The sequence below is a fragment of the Mytilus edulis genome, chromosome 13 (assembly GCF_963676685.1).
Source record: "Mytilus edulis chromosome 13, xbMytEdul2.2, whole genome shotgun sequence".
NCBI classification, from domain to species: Eukaryota; Metazoa; Mollusca; class Bivalvia; order Mytilida; family Mytilidae; genus Mytilus; species Mytilus edulis.
In genome coordinates this window covers 21,657,865-21,680,478 of record NC_092356.1, presented here as the reverse complement: position 1 = coordinate 21,680,478, position 22,614 = coordinate 21,657,865, and the positions used below count along the sequence as shown (strand labels likewise).

The window sequence follows — 22,614 nt, the reverse complement described above, 5'->3', positions numbered from 1 at the left end:
TATATGTTTTTCATTTTACTAGAGAATGTCGATCATGATCATCTGTTTTACGTTTTGTATTATGTTATGTGCTGTCGCTTTTATTGAGGGACATGGAGGGTTGTTCGAGCGTCCGTCAAGATCGTCTATGTTTAGAAAAGGATTGTCGACATCCTCTTGTAATAACGATTATCAACAATTAGGTGAAGGAGTTCCGGTAAGTGAACGAGAAATATCGCTATATCTTTTTTAAATACGTTGCACTTCATTGAACTTTGATTCACAAAAAAGTACTACATTAAATTATATTTTATTATTGAATTGATTTAAATAATGTACATTTACATTACAATCGCACCAAAAATTAAAACAAAGATTTCAAGATTTGTAACTGTAAAGCTGGTGACTCATTGTAAAAAGTTACCAACTTTTGATTTTGTTTCATTTTTTACTCTGATAAGAAATAAGATATTTTTACAAATTGGATTTTTTTTTTTTTTTTAATAAAAAGTCATCAAATAGGAAACTGGTCCTACTTTTCTTTTGATTCAGACAATTTCGGTTATCTAAGTGTAATTAATGTTCAAAAAAAATATTTATTAGGTCTTATTTAGTAATTATGTAATAAAATCTACGATCCTCCCAATAGGTATAGAACCACTTAGTCGGGTCCGGTCTGAGAGAACATACAAGAAAGTAGTACATATTTAAAACAAAATAGTTTCTATGCATAGCTGTTACTTTTTAATTTTAATTTGTGAAATAATTTGGCAATTTTGGTATCAAATGAAAGGTGAATGAGTGTGGATCATTGTAAAACCTTTGTTGAATGATTACATTAAATAATAAAACAGTTGTATGAAATTGAAACTTGATGGCATTTATTGCCTGATTCTCAGATCTGCAGTACCTGTTTTAGTACTTCCGAACCTCGGAGAACCAGTGCGACCTTATATGCATTTAAAGGTATGATGATTTTTCTAGCATAGGAAACCAGAAGGTATTGTTTTGACATGGAATGAGTGTGACTTCATTTGAAAGAGCTATGAAAGCTTGAAATCAAGAAATTCAACATAAAAAGCAAGGGGACCATTAATTAGTGGTTTTATTCCAATAGAATTCGTAATCTATTGACTACTAGATATAAAGATTCTGATTTAAATCAGTTTTAAATTGACACACACAATTCTTATTCAGTTATTGAAAGCAAAGTTGACCATAACGGGTAAAAACTTTTTGTCTATGTTTTTGTTCCTAATATTCTCAATTTTGATTTATAGTTTTGCTTCTTTTATACTTTTGGCATTATCATATATGAACATGTAAGTGTGGTACGTTTATTTACAAACAGATAACTAATAACGTTTCTATTGCAGTAGATTATGGCACGGGCATCCTATTTGAATAAAAAATTTACCTCAAAATACATCCCAATTACATTGCGTATTATTTTTACATATTGTAACAAGATGTATGTATACTCGAATTACAGGCATTTTATAACCAAAGACACACAGCTGGTATTAGTATTACTTTTAAACATTTACTTATTGCTTATAAAATGTCTTAAAACACATTTAACCATACAGTTTGAATTCAATGATTAAACAACTACTGTAATAAAATGAAGAAATGTTGCATAAATGCCATTGATAAAATTGTCGGACAGAGTTCAAATAAAGCGGGTCTTTATGTCGCAGTACGGACTTCAACAATGGCCAAAACCAGTATTGCAACTATAATTTTTATTCTTTTCTTCTAGACAAGTAACACTCAAATTTGGTATCAACTGTATACGGCGGCCTTCCAGATAACTCCAAATATTGCAGAGTATCGTGACAGATGTAAATATTGCAAAGAGGAAGTACAAAACTATCTCTTAGATGCAGCCATTATACAATGCACATCAAATTCAAACAAAATATGTGGACCCACATCTGTGTATCACTTCATCCTAGACCATAGTGGACACTGTGGAAATGGAATGGAATTTTTGCAACTCAACAAGAAATGTTTTGTTAGACATTGGCTTGTAGAAAATGGTACGTTTCATTAATATAAGGATAAAAGTTAACAGCACATTAAGTTAGAAACATAATTAATTATGTACTGTACAATTTTAAAACACGTATTATTTGGTTTAGAAATTATCTCTTAAATTTTTGTGTATCTATATGTAAAGAATTAACTTACCCCGTTTGTAAATCATCCCAACCATAATTTAGATAAGTTTTTTTGTTACTCTCTTACTATATACCTTAATGAAATGCTGTAAAAGACAACTCATGATAAAATGATATTCAGGAGGAGAATTGTTGTTTAACAATCAGGATCGGGGAGATATATAAATTTGTTTATTATTATCTTCCCATTCTTAAGTAGCTATAATCCTGTAAAGTCTTTATCTTGAGTATAGTTCTGTTGCCGTATGCTTTGTTTTCTAATCATAAAGATGGTTTCACTGATTTGAAGGTCTTACGGTCGGCAATGAAACTTGATCATCCTAAGCAATAGTTTTTTTTTGGTTTTTTTTTTGTTATGTGTTTAAATTTGAAGTTGTCAAAACCTCTTCCCCTATACGTATATAAGGCATATATTACCTTAGCTGTATTTGGCAAAACTTTTAGGAATTTTGGTCCTCAATGCTCTTCAACGTCGTAATTTATTTGGCCTTTTTAACTTTTTTGGATTCGAGCGTCACTGATGAGTCTTTTGTAGACGAAACGCGCGTCCTGCGTATATACTAAATTTAGTCATGGTATCTATGATGAGTTTATTTACAACCACTGAGTCGATGCCACTGCTGGTTGAGATAGATTTCCCCGAGGGTATCACAAGCCCAGTAGTCAGCACTTGTTGTGCTGACATGAATTGTAATTGATATGGTTTTATTGCATATTCAATGTGCGCAATGAATATACAACTGCAGAATTGTTTTGTTTCATTCTTTCGCAAGAAAAATATAAACAACAAACAAACAATTGAAATTTGAAATTTGGCTGATTATTTGTCATGGCATTTATTCAACAATATTCAACAATAAAAACCAACAAACAACCAACATCAACAAACTGGCCAACAAGTTAAAACTTGATGACAATTGGTCACTGAAGGGAAACCAACAGTAAATGCATAATAATTTCTAGCTGCTGGGCAGATCCATAACAGCTTAATGAACGATATTTGAATAAATCACTGCCAGTTGAATCATGTTGATGATGACATCCAACGCACTTTCCATATTGAACGGAATGCCATGACGATAGACACTTTTTTTTTATTATTCCTGCAAATTCCTTGAATATTTAGGTTTCATTGGATCTTCCGATGAATATTGAAACTTCTGACACTTTTGATGATACATGACAATCTAATAGGAACATTCAACACATTTGGACCTGTTCACCATGTAATCTGAAAAATAAACTAAAAACAGCAGCAATTTTGTTTATTAAAGGGAGGGAGGGTGGGTTGTGCAATCTTGTTGATAAATACTCGTGGAATGAAAATTTAGCGGGAGCACGTGTTTTTATATGACCAAAGTCCACGAGGCGCTTCAAAGCATAGTCTTTCGTATGTTTAAATATATGGTTGTAATTATTTAAATGGCAAAACGTAAATAATGGACTGACGAAAATTTAAAACACAATAAACAACTTAATGTAATTTTAATGCAATAAATCAATTTAATTATTAGATCATTAAATTTTAATATTTATAAATTTACTGTTTACAAATTTTTGAATTTTTGAAATACTAAGGCTTTTCTACCTCAGGCATAGATTACCTTAGCTGTATTTGGCAAAACTTTTAGGAATTTTGATCCTCAATGCTCTTCAACTTCGTAATTTATTTGGCCTTTTTAACTTTTTTGGATTCGAGCGTCACTGATGAGTCTTTTGTAGACGAAACGCGCGTCTGGCGTATATACTAAATTTAGACCTGGTATCTATGATGAGTTTATTTACAACCACTGGGTCGATGCCACTGCTGGTGGAGATTTATTTCCCCGAGGGTATCACAAGCCCAGTAGTCAGCACTTGTTGTGCTGATATGAATTGTCATTGATATGGTTATATTTATAAATTTACTGTTTCCAATTTTTGAATTTTTTAAAATACTAAGGCTTTTCTACCTCAGGCATAAAAAAAGATGGACGAAAGATACCAAAGGGACAGCCAAACTCATCAATCTAAAACAAACTGACAACGCCATGGCTAAAAATGAAAGAGACAACAGAAAAACAATAGTACACATGACACAACATAGAAAACTAAAGAATAAACAACACGAACCCCACCAAAACCTAGGGGTGATCTCAGGTGCTCCGGAGGGGTAAGCAGATCCTGCTCCACATGTGGCACCCGTCGTGTTGCTTATGTGATTACAAATCCGGTAAATAGTCTAATTCGGTAGGTCACATTCATGAAAGGGAATGGGATTGATAAGATTACCTTAGCTGTATTTGGCAAAACTTTTAGGAATTTTGATCCTCAATGCTCTTCAACTTCGTAATTTATTAGGCCTTTTTAATTTTTTTGGATTCGAGCGTCACTGATGAGTCTTTTGTAGACGAAACGCGCGTCTGGCGTATATACTAAATTTGGTCCTGGTATCTATGATGAGTTTATTTATATCCGTGTGTGTACTAAAAATGTGTTAAACTTGAGTAGCATGTCAGGGATCCATTACTTAAGAATGAATTCTTCCAAATTTGTCATTCCAGTCCCTTTGACTTTTGACATTACTACATGTGTATGTTTATGAGTAGCGTGTTGTAGTCTGCTGTTGGGCTTACGTTTCTTCTCTCTTTTTATTTATTTTTGAAATGTCTCTTTTAAAACCATGCTTTTTATTCTCCTCTTTTTATTTTCTCCTTCTTTATACTGTTTTACATTACTAGTTATAAATTATGACAACAATCATAGAATATAACTGGTCATTTGCACCACTCAGAATTGCTTTCCTTCTAAAGAATCAGAGTTGAATTTTTTGTCGTGTATCTTTCAACTTTGAATTAGTAGTCAAAATAAACTGCACAATTATCTCATTTACAGGGGATTTGGAACAAAAATTCATTAAACTGCGTATTCTGTATTTCATACGTACCTTTAAGACGATTTTATGCCGTTGTAGTTTATTGTTACTTTCCAAATAGGTTTAATTACATTGCCAGCTGTATGATAACAATTTGAGATATTATTTTAAAATTGTAAATTAAACATCATGGATAAACACAACAACGCCATTATGTGTTCACCATTAATAGGTAAATACAGTTTTTTGATAACATCAGCTATGATGAAAACCAAAAATTATTTAAGGTACTGAGTTTGGAACAATCAAACCTAAAAGTAAAAGTTTTTGATTATCAAAAAACGAAAGGATACTAGAATAATTACTAAATACTTTACAGCCAAATTTTAAGGAAGAAAAAACATTTATGAAACACGTCAATATAATTTACCGTTCAATTTTTATTATTGAGACATATAGACACGTAAAACGTTTATCAGGACTAACAAACTTGTGCTGAAAACTCCCTTGGTGATGTCTGATGGAAACAAGGTCACGATATAATATTACCTAAAAATTAAGCGTTTTCATCTGTTGCTTTCAGAAAGAGCTGCTAGTGACGTCATAATTTTAGTCGTATGTTCAATTGTTGGTGGATTATGTATTGTGTATACTATACTCTGTCTTTACGTATGGATTGTCCGGAAACGAACAGTTGAAAAAGAAACAAATTCAAGACCTATTATTTCAATTGATATCGATGGGTTAGTATTGTCTAACACGGAATAGTGCACAAACACTTTCTTTTATCACAATGACATCCGGACCTTTTACTTTGTGTTTACCCGTTCTGTCAGTGATTTTAGTTTTTAATGGCATGATACTATTGTAAATAAGTATTTAAATAATATATAATCAACGGTGTAAAATGGATAAAACTATTTGTTGTATACATACAATGTTAATATTGAACAAAACCTGTTTCTTTACTTTCTTGGGTTTTTTTTAAATTTCAAATGTTATACATAAAATTTAACAAAACGCATTTTATCTATTATTTTATCTAAGTCCTTCAGACGACGATACGATATCTGGTACATATGATTGGATTGAGCCATACAGACCATCCGCGGGTAAAGTATATATTTTTTTAAGAACAACACCGTTTTTAAGATTTTAATTATATGGTCTAATATCAATGTAGTTGTCGCATAAAAGCATTGAGAATATATTAATCATTGATACTGTATACACTTCATATCGGGTAAAAAACCTGTAATTATTTAAGGATAATTCGTCTTTGAAAAATTATGAGATAAAATATTGCAGCTGTGGTTCGTTTTTAGCATAATCAATATATATATATATATATAGAGAGAGAGAGGACTGATCGACATTTGAGTATTGAAAACTTTGGTGTATTTATTAGTTGAAATTAGGATTTCAAATTTAGTAACTGCGAGTACTTTAAGTTGAACACTTTGTGTCTGTTGACTTATTAAACTTAGTTATGTGTTTGCTTGATAACAATCATGCAATACACAAATGAATTAAACGACTTGTATTCTTACGTTATTTTAACAGAAAGTGAATGTAAGTGGACAGGACTGTTTCAGGAGTGCACAACAAAGCCGGAGATTATCGACCAATGGGAAAATTTTACTAGGATATTATGCAGTGAGTATGAATTCGCCTTTCGTGTACTTGTTATTCTTCCAAGAATGCAATTTCAAACATATGCGTTGCAGTTAATGTCAATATAAGATAATTAAAGAATTCCAAAAGAACATTTTAACTCTAGAATATGTGAAAGAAAAGTGGATCAATATCTTGAAAGAAAGTCGCAAATTTATGTTTGTTCAATTTAACGGTTCGAAATTGTCTGACTCCGATCAACAACTAACATCGCAAACGAAAAGGAAGGTATTTTTGGCAGTGTATGAGACATTTTCTAAATATTAACGCTAGTACAGTATTAATCTGATATACATCATTTGGAAGGATTGAGGAATATTGCTATAAATACTCATGTAATCTAAGTCGCTGATAAAGATAGGATACAGGGCCCTGTACATATGTATTATAGCATTTGTATTAACTGAAAATCCACTAAATAAAATGATCAGACCTATGACGAATAAGTGTAGGTTCGGATAACCTTATTTTTTTTCAAAAAGATTATCTCCATCTTAAACTAAATAATCACAGTGAGCGTTTATGGTTCCTATAATGTCTTAATACTAATTAGTTCAGCATTGCCGCCGCAAATACAAAATTTCAAACCTGGAATCTATGATGAGTTTATTTACAACCAATGAGCATCTGAGAACTAAATCCATAACTAATAGTTTAATTGATAAATATATCAATCAAACAATATTTTCAGGAAAGAAACTACACACATATAACCGGAAGAAAAGTGACTTCAGGAACTTTTGCAATAATTCGCAAAGTGCTTTATATGAACTCTCGTTTTGAATTGAATATTCATATGAACTCTCGTTTTGAATTGAATATTTATATGAACTCTCGTTTTAAATTGATTATTTCCCATTTTAGTTTCAAGTTGAATATTTCTTGTTTCATTCTTAAATATAATGTTTCTTATTTCAAATATCCAAAGAGATTATAGATTTACTATTTTACAACTTAATCCGATGGCTGTCAAGAGTGTGAGAGAAATTAATACATATATCTAACACTTGAACTACAAAAGCAATTATCGCTATTTTATAAAGTTTAGCCGGAGGACAATAATCCTATTATTATTACATAACATTGGACAAGTATATTTATATTTTATAAGAACCTTTTCATGTTTTAATACCCTTATCTTTGAATTAATTCATGTTTTGTAAACTGTTGCTGGGGCAGTCTTCCCCTAGCTTTCGAACTGTAAACTTGTGTGAATAAATTTGTATATATTTTATACGGTCTTGCGTTTAAAGCAGCCAAAGTGTCGATTATAGACCTACAGACTTTAATGTAACCCGTGCCGAAGTTCACGGACTTATGCCGCAATTTCACGGGGTTATACACACATCACACAATTGATTACATTGTATTGGTATTGCTCTAGTTTCTTATCAGGAGTTAGGGTTATATTTTATGTAAGTTTGCGGTTCTTTTAGAAATCAGAACTAAAAGATATTTCAAATGTGAATATTCATCGTGATTTTTATGCAAAACATAAAAAAGGATAGAAGTGCTTACAATGCAGTTTGCATATTTTATATATAATTTATATATATTAACTCGTTCGTTAAGCCCGTTTGTGTAGTGATGTCATAGATTTAAAGGAACATAATCAATGCATCATTGGCAAATTATTAAGTCAGGGATTTGCTTACCATAAATTACTTTAAAATTTTACTAAATTCTTTCATAGATACAAAGATTTGATTAGTAAATATGGTTGTACCTGTAGAAATAGAAAAAAAAAAACAGTATTTCAAATCCTAAATTTTACGGTAATATTGTACTTAAAGCGCGGAAATCACTTTGTGATCCGTGTAAATTCATCGAACCTTTAAACAAACTTATTAGTAAAGGTTATCTTACCAATGTTGTAATTAGATCTTTGAATATAATTTACGTTGGCACTTATATCGATTTTGTCATCAGCAAATTAAACATAACTCAATTTGTATTCTCTTCAAACGGGATATATAAAGACACACCCACGTTCATTTTTTTTTTGGTATCTATAAAGAGGGTAACCTCTAACTATTCTTCTGCATATCGATACATTTATTTTTGGCATTGCACAAGTCATAAAATTGAGAATGGAAATAGGGAATGTGTCAAAGAGACAACAATCCGACCATAGAACATACAACAGCAGAAGGTCACCAACAGGTCTTCAATGAAGCGAGAAATTCTCGCACCCGGAGGCGTCCTTCAGCTGGCCCCTAAACATGTCTTCTTTGACTGTCCGTGAAGTTAAAATACTTAATCCCTGGGCTGTGTTTTATTCGTGTATAGTTTCTGATGCAAGCATTTTTATTATTAATTGTGTTTGGCTTTCAACTAGTCGTCAATAACTGCGAGTACTCTCAAATCGCACTTTCTTGTTTATTTGACCTGTTGATACTATTTGTAATACTTTTTTATTATTTAATTTTTACATCAGAGGCCCCTGAGGGGCCTCGGGTGTATTGCCATCGCCTACTTTTCAAAGATCTTCAAAGATCAAAGAGATGCATATATAATTAGTGTTGGGATAATAACCGACATTATGAACCCGCGAACATTATAGTGCAGAATAAAATTCCTTGTCTCTTCTTTTATATTCATGTTTTCAATGGATACTCAGATTTTTTTTTAATGCAAATTAATAACATGAAAATGTTTTGTCGTTAGAAATATTCGTATATCAATCAAACGATCTTCAATATCAATGATATACCGAAATATTATTGTCGCGGATGAATACCACCTATGCATATTCATCAAGTGAGCAAGAGCGAGAAGATAAACGAGAGAAAATCAATTCACGCAATTACACACAGAAAGGTAATTATATTTCAATTATTTGATTTAGAGTAACATCTTTAAACCGTTTGTAGCATATTTGTCTATAATATTAACGAAGCAAAATCAGGAATATTTATTCTGACACAATATTAAAATAATTTGTCAGGCCGCGTCCCCCGCAGCCATTTTGAAAATACCAGCAGATTGGTAGGAGAACAGAACCTGCAAGGCAGTGGCGTAGCTTCCATTGAGGCAATGAGGCAACTGCCTCACTAGTTTTTTTTGGCAAAAAAAAAAATATGAAATATTTTCATGTACTTGACACTTAGTTTTATTTCAAATAAGAAAATACTAGATCATCGTCTTTTTCTGTGAAGCTTTTTTACGGAAACATACATTGTCGCCCGTCATTGGTATTATAAATTTGTAAAAAGTTGTTGACGATCCAAAATTGGAAATCATGGACAAATATCTTATTAAAAAAAGAAACAGTCACTGCAGAATCCACGGATAATATGGATCCGGGTAAATTAATATATAATAGTTCTTTAGTATCATGACAGCATTATATCCGATTTATTGTGTATAGATCGTAGATCTTTAAATTGTCACGGTATTTTTGGTTATTTCGTCATCATGTAGAAGTGTTGATATGATTTTTTGAACCGTATTTGATGATGTTAATCAATTAACGTGGTTCCTTGGTGGCAGTGCAAAGAGAACCGCAATTCTTAAGCGACACTTGCCCGATGCAAAACAAGTTGATAATTTAGTAGGGGATACCGATGACGAAAAAGTTGAGAGTAACATCAATATTGCAAATGCCTTTTCCAAGAGTTTGCTTCCGAAATTGTGTGAAACAAGATGGTCTGCTAGAGTTGACACACTGTCCGTTATTTTGGCTAAATACAAGGCAGTTCTTGCATCTCTTGAAGATGTAAGAAAGGAGAGTACGGCAACCGAAGCTCGCACAAAAGCCACTGCATTTATACATATGATGGAGAAGAGCACTTTTGTTGTTGCAATAGTAATTGCCCATCATATTTTAAGTTATACAAAGCCCTTAAGTCTTGCATTGCAGAATGCAAAATGTGATGTGTTCAAGGCCTTCACAGGTGCTCAGATATGTAAAAAGGTAGTTGCTGCTCAAAGGTCGGACGAAGTGTTCAACAGATGTATATGGATGAAAGCAGCTGCGATCGCCGAGAGCATAGACATCGAGCTCGGTAAACCAATAACAGTTGGGCGAATGCGTCATCGGGCTAATGCTGCATTTTCCGACGATTCGGTACACGGCTATTATAGAGTGAACGCATACTTTCCGTTTGTCGATCACTGTTTGAATGAGTGGAATGAACGATTTCCTGAACAAACACGCCCATCTTTCTTGGCGTTTCAGTTGCTGCCATGTCGCCTTCAGAACATAACTGAGGAGGAAATTGCCGATATCCAAGTCAGATATGAGGAGGATATGCCAGACTCTCCAGGGTTTGTTAGAGAACTTGAACGGTGGAAAATGTTCTGTTCCGGACTCCAAAACAGAGATAAAGATACCGGTAATCAGTCTTTGGAAACGACAATTCAACTTGCAGACCCCAATTATTATCCCAATGACTTTATGTTCATGCAGTATTTAGAGTGCTGCTCACAATGCCTGTAGGATCCGTGCCCTGTGAGAGGTCTTTCTCTGCGATGAGACGATTAAAACATTGGAGCAGATCTACGATGACCGAAGACCGACTTTCTGGACTGGCTAGTCTCTTCATACATAGAGATATCACCGTTTGTAGAGAGAAGATTATGAGAAAATTTGATGAAACCAAAAAACGTCGCCTTGGACCATTACATTTCTAACATTAATGATAATTTGATAACTACATGTACTTGTACACAGGTGTTAACTTATTAAAATTGCAAAAAATAGTACACTGTCATATTATTTACATGTGAAAAGAGAATCCCATACAATGCATAAGAGGTATACTTTCGAGACGAATACACTATTTATTTAATATTTAGTACTTGTCATCCCAAAAGACAGTGTTGTATCAAGACTATCTTTCCTCATATAGATATGTTGCGATATGGCGATATGGCATTAGGTTGTGATCACAAATCATACATTTAAATCCAGGAAAACGCGTTTCAGGCCCTCAAACACCCCTAAAAAAATGTTCGCCTCGCTCCGCTCGGCTCAAATTTTTTCGCCTCGCTTCGCTCGGCGAATTGCCTCACTATATATAAGACCCAAGCTACGCCCCTGCAAGGCCCTTAAAGATAAGGTTACTTTCTTTGTATTCTTTAATGGAATCAATTTTTTTTTTTAAAGATCTCAACAATTTTAAGTTAAATTTCTTTTCTTCGTAAATAACAAGTAGATTGATCACTTGGACACACACGTGCACGTGGAACTATTTTCTGTTTTTTAATTAAGGTGTTGTTTCGGATTTTCGCTCCTTCTCCGACTTAGTTACTTGCATTAGTATATTTGAATAATTATGTCCCTTGACTAGTAAAAAAGCGGATTTTGTTAATGAATTTGTAAGTAATTCTTATATATAATTATTGGTTGAAATAATTGTATTTTATGTAATATTCAGAGAATCTTCGACTTCTTATTCTTCCAATAGAGATGGACTATTTTTGAGTGTCAATTATGACTCTTGCTCATAAAAGCAAGAGTCTTATTTTACACTGAAAGTGAAAGTAAAATGTCAGAATTTACTAGCCACTAGATATATTTGGAGAATCCTTACAGTTTTAGAGGTATATATAAATATAGATTAACTGTTCTGTTTTTTAAGTCTTCCTTGTAGTATTGTATAATTTTGACCATACATGTCACTAGTCCAAATAATTATGACGTCTTGAAAGGCTATTATATTTTTTTTCTTTGACGCCTTACTTCGAGTCCAAATAATTATGACGTCTTGAAAGGCTATTATATTTTTTTCTTTTACGCCTTACTTCGACGTCGAAGTAAGGCGTCAATAAAAAAATATAATAGCCTTTTAAGACGTCATAATTATTTGGACTAACATGTCACATGTACATGTATTGCCAAAATTATTAAGTTGTGTAACCATATCCATGTAAAATTTTAGGTATTTGAATTAGACATTTGTTCACGCATACATGAGTACTTGAGCAAATACAATCAGTTAAATTTCACTACGAGCACCCATGAGATCTTAAATTGAGCAAATATGATCACTTACATTTATGAGTAAAATTTTAGCTAGATCTACTCAATTGAGTTAGATATATCAATTTTGAGACTAATCTAAATGGTTATTTGAGCACACATGTGGCTATTTATACTAAGAGCGATATTGGGATTCTACATGTCAGTAAACTTAGCAAATCTTTATTGAGTCAAACCTATGAGCCCTATACCCTGCATATGACTGCAAGAGATATTTTAAATGTTTTCCAGAACCCTAGATTAAAAGTTGAACTGCAACATTGCAAAGGGTTAGTGTATTATTTTATTTTATCAAAATGTTAAAATTGAGAATGAAAATGGGGAATGTGTCACAGAGACAACAACCTGACCAAAGAAAAAAAAACAACAGCAGAAGGTCACCAACAGGTCTTCAATGTAGCGAGAAATTCCCGCATCCGGAGGCGTCCTTCAGCTGGCCCCTAAACAAATATATACTAGCTAGTTCAGTGATAATGAACGCCATACTAATTTTCAAATTGTACACAAGAAACCAAAATTAAAATAATACAAGACTAACAAAGGCCAGAGGCTCCTGACTTGGGACAGGCGCTAAAATGCGGCAGGGTTAAACATGTTTGTGAGATCTCAACCCTCCCCCTATACCTCTAGCCAATGTAGAAAAGTAAACTCATAACAATACGCACATTAAAATTCAGTTCAAGAGAAGTCTGAGTCTGATGTCAGAAGATGTACATGTAACCATAGTCTAGAAAAAAACAAAATGACAATAATACATAAATAACAACAGACTACTAGCAGTTAACTGACATGCCAGCTCCAGACTTCAATAAAACTGACTGTAAGATTATGATTTCATCATATGAATATCAAGCACAATCCTTCCCATTAGGGGTTTAGTATCATACCATCATAACATATATGAGAAGAACATAACCAGTGTCATGCCAACAACTGTTTTTTAAATGAATGTGTTTAGTTCCGATGCAAAGACCCTATACGTGAATTAATATTAACGCCAAAATATGCAATCTTTAATGACCTGACAACAGTATCGTTACTAAATCCCTCTTAATAAGTCTATTCAAAGGTTTTGTTAGTTTCTGAGGTGAATACTGACACCTTTGTGCTTTATAAAGAATATTTCCATAAAAAATTGGATGTGAAATACCTGAACGTATAAGAAGTCTGCATGTTGAGCTATATTTACGAATAATGTCCTTATACCGCTGATAAGATTTAGTAAATGTTGTGACTAGTTTGTGATATGGAAAACCCTGGTGTAATAATTTTTCAGTAATACATAAATTTCTCTTGTTAAAATCTAAAACATTGTTACATACATGAGAGAATCGTACAAGTTGAGATACAGTGTATATAAACACCGTAAGATGGTGACAAGGGAACGTCACCATCTAAAAATGGATAGTTAACGATAGGAAATGAAAAATCATCTCTTTTATCATAAATTTTAGTATGTTAAATGTTTAAATTGTTTAATGTTTATGTTTATTTATTATTCTGTGGAAATTTAAATCTCAAGAATCTTTCTGTGAGTTTGCATGAATAATTCCATGTTTTAATTTGTACCAGAAGCCCAAGTCACGCATAAGTTAACATGGATTTAAAATGTCCACGATTAAAACCACATGTACATGTATATTCTAGATTATTCAAACAAAATGTTCAGCAACATTTAAAGGAACCTTTCTATTTTTAATTCCCAAACATAATTGTTATTACTTAAACAACTTTGTTTTAAAACAGTTTAGATTTCTATCAAATTGGATGAGAATCCAGGAGTTTTAAAGGGGGAGGGGTCTAGCAAGTCAACATTTTGGGTAAAACTATATAAAAAAAGGACTACGCATTTACCATACATGGAGCTCCTCGAAAAGGGCAAGCCTTCAGTTCTTTCCTCCCCCCAAAAGTCTGCCTTAGCAATTTTAAACACTCTTACGCTGTCTATTCATGTAGCTGTACATTGGAGCCTATGAGACTACAATCTGAGTAGACATCTGAATCACAGAAAATCAACCTATAGATATATTCATGTATAAATTGATAATTAAATTTTAACCAATTAATACATTTTTTATACGACCGCAAAATTTGAAAATTTTTTTTGTCGTATATTGTTTAAATTTGTTTTTGACAATTTTTTGTTCATTTAAAAATATAGGGACAACAGAGTTGGTGTATGTGGGTTCGATTCCCACCCTAGGCATTCATTTATATTGGCTGGTGCAAAGCGGGCAGTTTAGCTTAGTGGCCCCACACTGACTCTGTTGTTCATATGTCACTTAAAAAAATCAGGCGGCCTTCTTCCGGTCTTGCCATCTTTATTTTTATATTTGTAAATCATACACAACAAAACTATTGAATAATTGTGAAAATTATACCACAGATAACTATGGTAAAACTTTAATTGTTGTTGGAATAATTAAACTTGGCTGCCATCCAAGATCCAAAAAGTTTTTATATTGATGAATTATATAATAGATTTGGATTCTTTTGGTCACAAAACATTTTGAATGGTAGGTGGTGGCTAAATCTTAATTCTTAATTGCTTAAAGCTTTCGGGTCTGTAAATTGCCCAAAATCATCATATTTTGACAAAATTTGGAACATAAAATGTACTTTTATGAAAAGAACTGATTTATTGAGCGTTATGACTTTAGAAATATACCCATTTGAGAAACCAAATTGTGAACTTTTTGGAGCTTTATGTTTAACTTTATATTTTAGGCCATTTTGGACAAGAAGTGAAACTTGTCCTTTGAATCAGTGGTTTCACACTAATAACCATACTATATACTAAGTATCTGTTAGAAGATAGCTCTTTCACAGTACATTGTTAAACTTAAAGATAAATTTATACCAACAATGACCAATATTAATGATGGAATGAGATTATACATGTATATATACTGTTTTATATTGTTACATGTACAGTAGTTACTGTACATACATAAATGAAAATTAACACCAAACTGTTGTCATAATTCATAAAAAAAAGAAATGAAAAGGGTGGTATGATTGGTAATCTGGTAATCAGACACCAGCCCTATACAAAATGACAAAAAAGAAATAAAGCTTACCATACAACACTTTTACAATAAAAAAAAACTATACATACATCAGTAAGAAATAGCCATGAAATGACAAATGTTAAACAATACATACAAGAAAACTAATGGCCACATCAATGTACAAACGGAAAATCAAGATATACACCAAAAAATTACAAGCCCTGTTTTACATGCTTCTTACTAAGGACCAACACATTCATATGGTAGTTGTGTTCTATATGTGTGGTGCAAAATTTTCTCATTGCTTAAACCAGTGGTATTCAAAGTATTAAATCCAGAACAAAGCAAAAAAAGACTAACAGTTGAAAAACTATCCAGATGTTGTGAAATTCAATTAACAAAAATACCATCATTAGCGAAAGGCTATCTACATGTACATATCATATATTGTAATATTTACAATGAATCATTTAATAATTAGAAAACAGAACCTACAATGTACATGTATAGCTGCAGATTCTTATTTTTTTTTTTAAATATAATGGATAAATGATTGACTGTGTTGCAATAAAACCAAGATAACTCAGTGAAGCTATTTATGAACATTAAAAAAGTTTTTGTTGACTGCAACAAAAATCTAGAATAAGGGATAGTAATATTGCTGTGTTAACATCCATCCCATTAGTGATTGATCCAAAAGCTAAATGTTCCAGAAAGTAGAAGACCTGGCCATGGATACTACATGAACAAACATTGTTAATAAATGTCATTTGTAGAGCAGGATCTGCTTACCCATCCAGAGCACCTGTTGTTTTTAGTGTACTTTTATTTGTCTGCATGTCTTTTTTAGTTTTAGTCATGGAATTGTAAGTTTATTTTCGGTTTATGAGTTTGCTGTTCATCTGGTATCTTTAGCTCCAATATTACAATTTGTCTGTTTTAATATGATTGTCTTGAACCTCCTTAATATCATAGTTCAGTGAGCATTGGTGAGTGACTATATAGCTACTCGAAGAATTGTTTGCTATGTTAATTCTCTATTGTAAGTTATATGCTAACTATTTTTGTATGTGTGCAACTATATGGTCATAATGCAAATCTAACAGTTCTCATTTGACCACATAATCATTGATAATTCACAAAGTTAAGTATCCTAGTTCAAGTCAGTATTTCAGATATAGCATAGCAAATTATATTATTTGTACTATATTGTAAGGTGAACATATCTGTCCGGCAGGTATAATATAAACACATGTCATTTATCAATAATTCAACACAACTTGAGGTCCTCTGATGTTCAGTACTTCAGTACTTTGATTCCTTTTCAGGGTTATTTCTGGTCTATATTCCATCTTTGCTAAGTATTTGGTATTACTAAATTTTTTTCAGTTCTTCGTACTATAAACATCAAAATTATCTATTTTGTATATAAATATTTCCTTTCTCCATAAGAACTGTACATATATACTTGGCACTCACACCACATCTTTCTATGTCTATCTATTAACAACAAAATATTTTCATTTATCTGTGATATTATTGCAAATGGCGGATTTCTGTTCGAGCTTTTTTTTCTGAGATTGTTTAACATTTCACAGCGATTAAATGTAACCCTAATTATTCATTCTTATTTTATTGATTTAAAATTTGTATTTACATTGTATCATAATAATATATCAAATTTATTCGTTCAGTGTACATGTATGACTTGTCTACTTGTGTTAATATATCTTTTGCTTGAGTTGAGCAATTTCAATTGATATTGTGTTTTTCTATGTTGTTATGTATGTTACACTATAGTTTCAAATATTGGTGCGGGTTTGGTAACGTTTAAATCCGCTTCAATTGTTTGCACCTGTCCTAAGTCAGGAACATGATGTGTATTAGTTGTCGTTTTTTAATATGGTTCATAAGTGTTACTCGTTTCTTGTTTTTTATATAAATTAGACCGTTGTTTTTTTCCGTTCGAATGGTTTTACACTAGTTATCATTGGTGCCCTTTATAGCTGGCTCTTAGGTGTTAACCATGGCTCCGTGTTGAAAACCGTACTTTGACCTATAACGATTTACTTACATAAGTGATGACTTCGATAGAGAGTAGTATTTACATGAACTGAAAACATGTGATGACTGTATGTTTCAGCGAAAATTCCTATCACCTCCATAAACTAAAGACTAAGTGTTTACTTTATAGTCCCTACGTTGATACCTGAAAGCACATGTACTTTTAGCAAAACTTGTATGTATTCTTTTATGTTTTATTGCATTTGAAATTTGTATAAGTATTTAAGCTTATTTGTGGTACTTATTTAGATACACACTTACACACTTATCTTCGTTAATGTTTGGTACTCCTAGTGTTCGTAAACTCTCTTTAATATTTTCTTTAGAATGTCTTGTACAGTAACTAATGAGAGGATATCAGTCGTCTTCATTAAACCTTCATATTGCATTTCTATTATTTAGTCAAATCTAGTCAAGACTCTAAGGCAGATCAAATCATAGCAGAAATAACCAGAGGATATGAACAGAAGAGAGTAAGGGAAAGAATATATAACGCGCTTTGTTTAAGGAAAGAAAAATGTTATTCAGTAGGAGATGAACATATGATTACAATATTTATTGACAGCTTCTATAAACACCAGAAAGAACATAATCTCACTCGTTCGTGATAATGTACATTAACGTGTTTTGATTGAAGAGAACTATGGTATTTTACCGGAATATGTGTAAGATATAAGAGTCATCGTCCCGGTTTTTATAATTTATAAGTACATGTAGCAAAGGACTTCAATCCGTTTTGAACAATATATATACTGATAAATGAGTAAGATGATAAAATTTTGACACTTTAGTACTGCGATTGATATACTGATCGACAATTAATTATATGGATTTCTTGCAGACTTTTTTTGTCAAAATCATATATGAGCAGACCTATTTTAAAGATACTTCACTCAGAATTACACTTTTGTGTATGATACCACATTTGAAACATAAATGACTTGGCTGATATTCAAATATTATAAAACAGTCTGAAAATATGGCTTCTCTTAATTTAAAGTGTTTGTTTCTTCGGGAATTTTATCAAATGAAATTAATGAATAAAGAACCACTATAAACACAAATTTGTGAGACAAAATTGAAAATTACAAATTATTGATATATGAGAAACTAAAGTTTTGTGAACATCACAGGGTGTAATTTGAAATGATTGTTTGTTTTTTAAATATGTTTTTATTAATCGAATGCAAAGAGATAAAAAGTGACCTAATCGTACCTTCTGTTTTAGTTTTAATTGTACATGTAAATATGTATGATCGATTGCATGTTTAACTATGCATTTCACAACTATTTATTTTTGTACATATTTATATTCTATCCGCAAGAAAGTGTGGCGTAAACATTGAATTGTTTCATGATGTGTCTTTCATTATCGTCATTTGTATATATGCTTTATTTATTTTTAGTTTTATATCATACCATGTCTTTCATTTATTGTTCATAAATTATTTACATTGATCATAATAAAAATAAAATAAAGTTGTTTTAAAATTTATGAAAAGTGCAAGATTTACAATACAATATGAGTTAAAATTGAGAATGAAAACTTGGATTGTGTCAATGAGACAACAGCTCTACCAATAGGGTGAAAACAGCCAAAAACCACCAATAGGTATTCAACACAACGAAAAGATTCTGCAACCGGAGGTGGGTCTGAGCTGGCCCCTAAACAAAATTGTATACTACGTCAACGAAATTGTACGTGATACTTAACTCTAAAACATATATATATATTTAAAAAGATATGGTGTGAGTGTCAATGAGACAACTCTCCATCCAAGTCACAATTGGTAAAAGAAATAAAATAATAAAATTTAACAAACAAAACAAATATATCAGAATAACACTGGCCAGCGATTCCTGTTATGGGAGAGGCGCAAAAATGCGGCGGATTTATATTTGTTTTGTGAGATCTCACCCCTCCCTTTTACTTCTAAATCAGTTTTTATTTATATATAAAATTATATTTGTGACCAGAAAATTGTTACTAATCAGTCGACATTTAGTAAAGTAACTGGTACTTGGACAGGTTTTTTCTATAACGACAGCGACTTGTACGTAACAGCATTTAATAATTTATATGTTTGAGAAATATCGTAACGTTTCAGGGATCGTTTGCCCTCCTTTTCTTTAATACGACCTACCGAATTAGACTTATCAACGGGTTTGTACTTGCATAAGTAACATGATAGGTATCACATGTGCAGCAGGATCTTTTAGCCTTCCGGAGGACATGAAACCATTTATGGAAGGGTTCGTCAATCTTTATATATGAAACTGAAGTTGTGGTATGATTGCAAATGAGACAACTCTTCACAAGAGACAAAATGACACAGAAGCCCATGCTGCATAGTCGGATACAAATAGGCCCGATATGACATTTGTAAAACAAATCAAACGAGAAAAGTAACAGCGTGATAAATGTACAACAACTAAACTACAAACAAATATGTAACACAGAAAAAAGGACAACTTCTAAATAACAGGCTCCTGACTTGGGACAGGCATATACATACAGAATTCGGCGGGGTAAAACATGTTCGGGGGATTGCAACGCTCCACCTAACCTGGGACAATGATGTAACAGTATAACATAAGAACGAACTATGCAAATCAGTTATAGAAGGCTTAACTCATCAGATGGATACAAATAGAAATACATCGAGAGAGAAAAAAAATATAGAGTGGACGTGGCCGGGTACTTGTTCATCCCTACAACAAAAAGACACTTAGTACAGATCTGAAAGAACTCGCATTCACTGACACCTCGTGCAAAGCCAACAACTATTAATAAAACAAATCGTGCAACTAAGACTAAATGTTTTAGTACTCTTTGTTGAGTTTTGTATACTGTTGGTTTTTTTTTTTTCTTATTTGCCAGACGTTCTTAGTTAAAATAAGTTTGAATGTTCCTTTTATATCTTTCGCCTCTTTTTGTTTTTATAAATTTTAATGTACTATGAAATGGAAGGGGTCTACATGGGTTTTGTTAATCCTTCTTCCACTATAACTGGATAGTGTTTTGCTGTTATCAGTGGTATGTTGCCTATTACGAGTTAATGTCTTATCTGTCAAGTATGCTCAAGTGATAAATGACGTTAAGTATTTTCCCTACTTTAGAAAATATACAGCTATATTTACTATTGTCTACTTTCCTTTTTCATGTGTTTTCAACTTTTGTATAAAAATGAATCATATTTGTATCATATTTTATCAATATATAATTTAATTTTGGATGTAACGCGTCTTCTGAAATGTTGTATAATTGCCAATGAGACAACTACATGTATACACCATAGTTCAAATGAAGTGGAAGTTGTCAATTATAGGCAACCGTAAAACTTCAACAATGAGAAAAGCCCATAGGGTATACTAAGTAGTCGGCTATAAAAGGCCCCTACATGAAACATATGAAAACAAACTATAACTAGATGTTCCAAGGAGCCTGTATCGCTCACCAGATATTGTTATTCACAATTCGTGCATGAACTAATACAACCGTTATACTTTTGCTTTAGTTTCAGGGATATAAATCAAAAACTGTTTTTCCCTATGTTCTATTTTTAGCCATGTCTACCATGTTAGTTAGCAAGCAGGGTCATTGGACACATTTCTAAACAAGCACTGGACTCATTTCTTAACAAGATACCCTAATGCTGATTGTGGCCAAGTTTGGGTAAATTTGTTTCAGTTGTTTCATGACAAGAATTTTTGTAAAAGATAACAAAAATTTACGAAAAATTGTTAAATTTGACTTAAAGGGAACTCCTAATAGGGTCAATTGACCACTTTGGTCATGTTTGGATTATCTGTGGTTTTACTTTTCTGAACATTATTGTTGTTTACATTTTATCTCTATCTATAATCTTTATATTCAAGATAACTAAAAACTGCAAATTCCTTTAAAATACCTAATTCAGGGGCAGCAACCAATCAATAGCTTGTCTGATTCGTCCTGAAATTTTAGGACAGATAGATCTTAACCTGATGAATATTTTTACCCATGTCAAATTTGCTATGCATGCGTTAGTTTCAGAAGTATAAGCCAAAAACTGCTTTTTACCCCAAAGTTCTATTTTTTAGCCATGTTTGCCATGTTGGTTGGCAGTCGGAGTCATCTAATATATTTTTCCAACAAAATACCCTAATAATGATTATGACCAAGTTTGGTTAAATTTTTGTTCGTAGTTTCAGAGAAGATTTTTGTAAAATTACAAAAATTCCCATTTTTTGTCAAATTAACTATAGTGGAAAATAACTCCTAAAGGCATGAAAGGTGTCAATTGGCCTTTTTGGTCATGATGACTTATTTGTAGATCTTCCTTTGCTGAACATTTTTGCTTTTACAGTTTATCTCTATCTATAATAATATGCATGATACATGTAATAACCAAACACTGCAAATTTTCCTAAACATTACCAATTAAGGACAGCAATTCAACAAGGGGTTGTCCGATTTGTCTGAAAATTTCATGGCAGATATATCTTGACTTGATAAACGATTTTACCCCATGTCAGATTTGCCCTAACTGCTTTGGTATCTGAAATATAAGCCAAAATCTACATGTTACCCCTTTGTTCTATTTTTAGCCATGTAAGCCATATTGGTTAGTTGGGCGGGTCAACCTAAACCTAGATACCCAAATGATGATTGTGGTTAAATTTGGTTAAATTTGGCTAAGTAGTTTCAAAAGAGAAGACTTTTGAAATATAAACGGTTGACGGACGACGACGAAAAAAGACAACGGACGCCAAGTGATGATAAAATTTTACTTGGACCATTGGACCAGGTGAGCTAAAAAGCAGTAAATAAAAGGCTAAATTCATCATATCAGTTAAGGAAATAAACAAACAAAAGTTAAA

General features: G+C 32.2%; 1 protein-coding gene across 1 annotated transcript; it reads left to right on the top strand.

Moving 5' to 3' along the window:
• Nucleotides 1-3: 3 nt before the first annotated feature.
• LOC139502085 (uncharacterized) lies at nt 4-18,548 on the top strand. Its single transcript, XM_071291431.1, has 6 exons — nt 4-196; nt 1,742-2,021; nt 5,600-5,759; nt 6,064-6,128; nt 6,580-6,672; nt 18,154-18,548. Exons 1-6 carry the CDS (start codon nt 26-28, stop codon nt 18,357-18,359), a joined length of 975 nt encoding a protein of 324 aa, XP_071147532.1. The 5' UTR covers nt 4-25; the 3' UTR covers nt 18,360-18,548.
• The last annotated feature ends 4,066 nt before the right edge of the window (nt 18,549-22,614 follow it).

Bases quoted from the DNA above. Each gene is read 5' to 3' on its own strand.
- LOC139502085 (XM_071291431.1), top strand. From the start codon at position 26: ATGTCGATCATGATCATCTGTTTTACGTTTTGTATTATGTTATGTGCT. The intron at 2,022-5,599 runs GTACGTTTCATT...TGTTGCTTTCAG, and splicing joins ACATTGGCTTGTAGAAAATG to AAAGAGCTGCTAGTGACGTC. The intron at 6,129-6,579 runs GTAAAGTATATA...TTATTTTAACAG, and splicing joins GCCATACAGACCATCCGCGG to AAAGTGAATGTAAGTGGACA.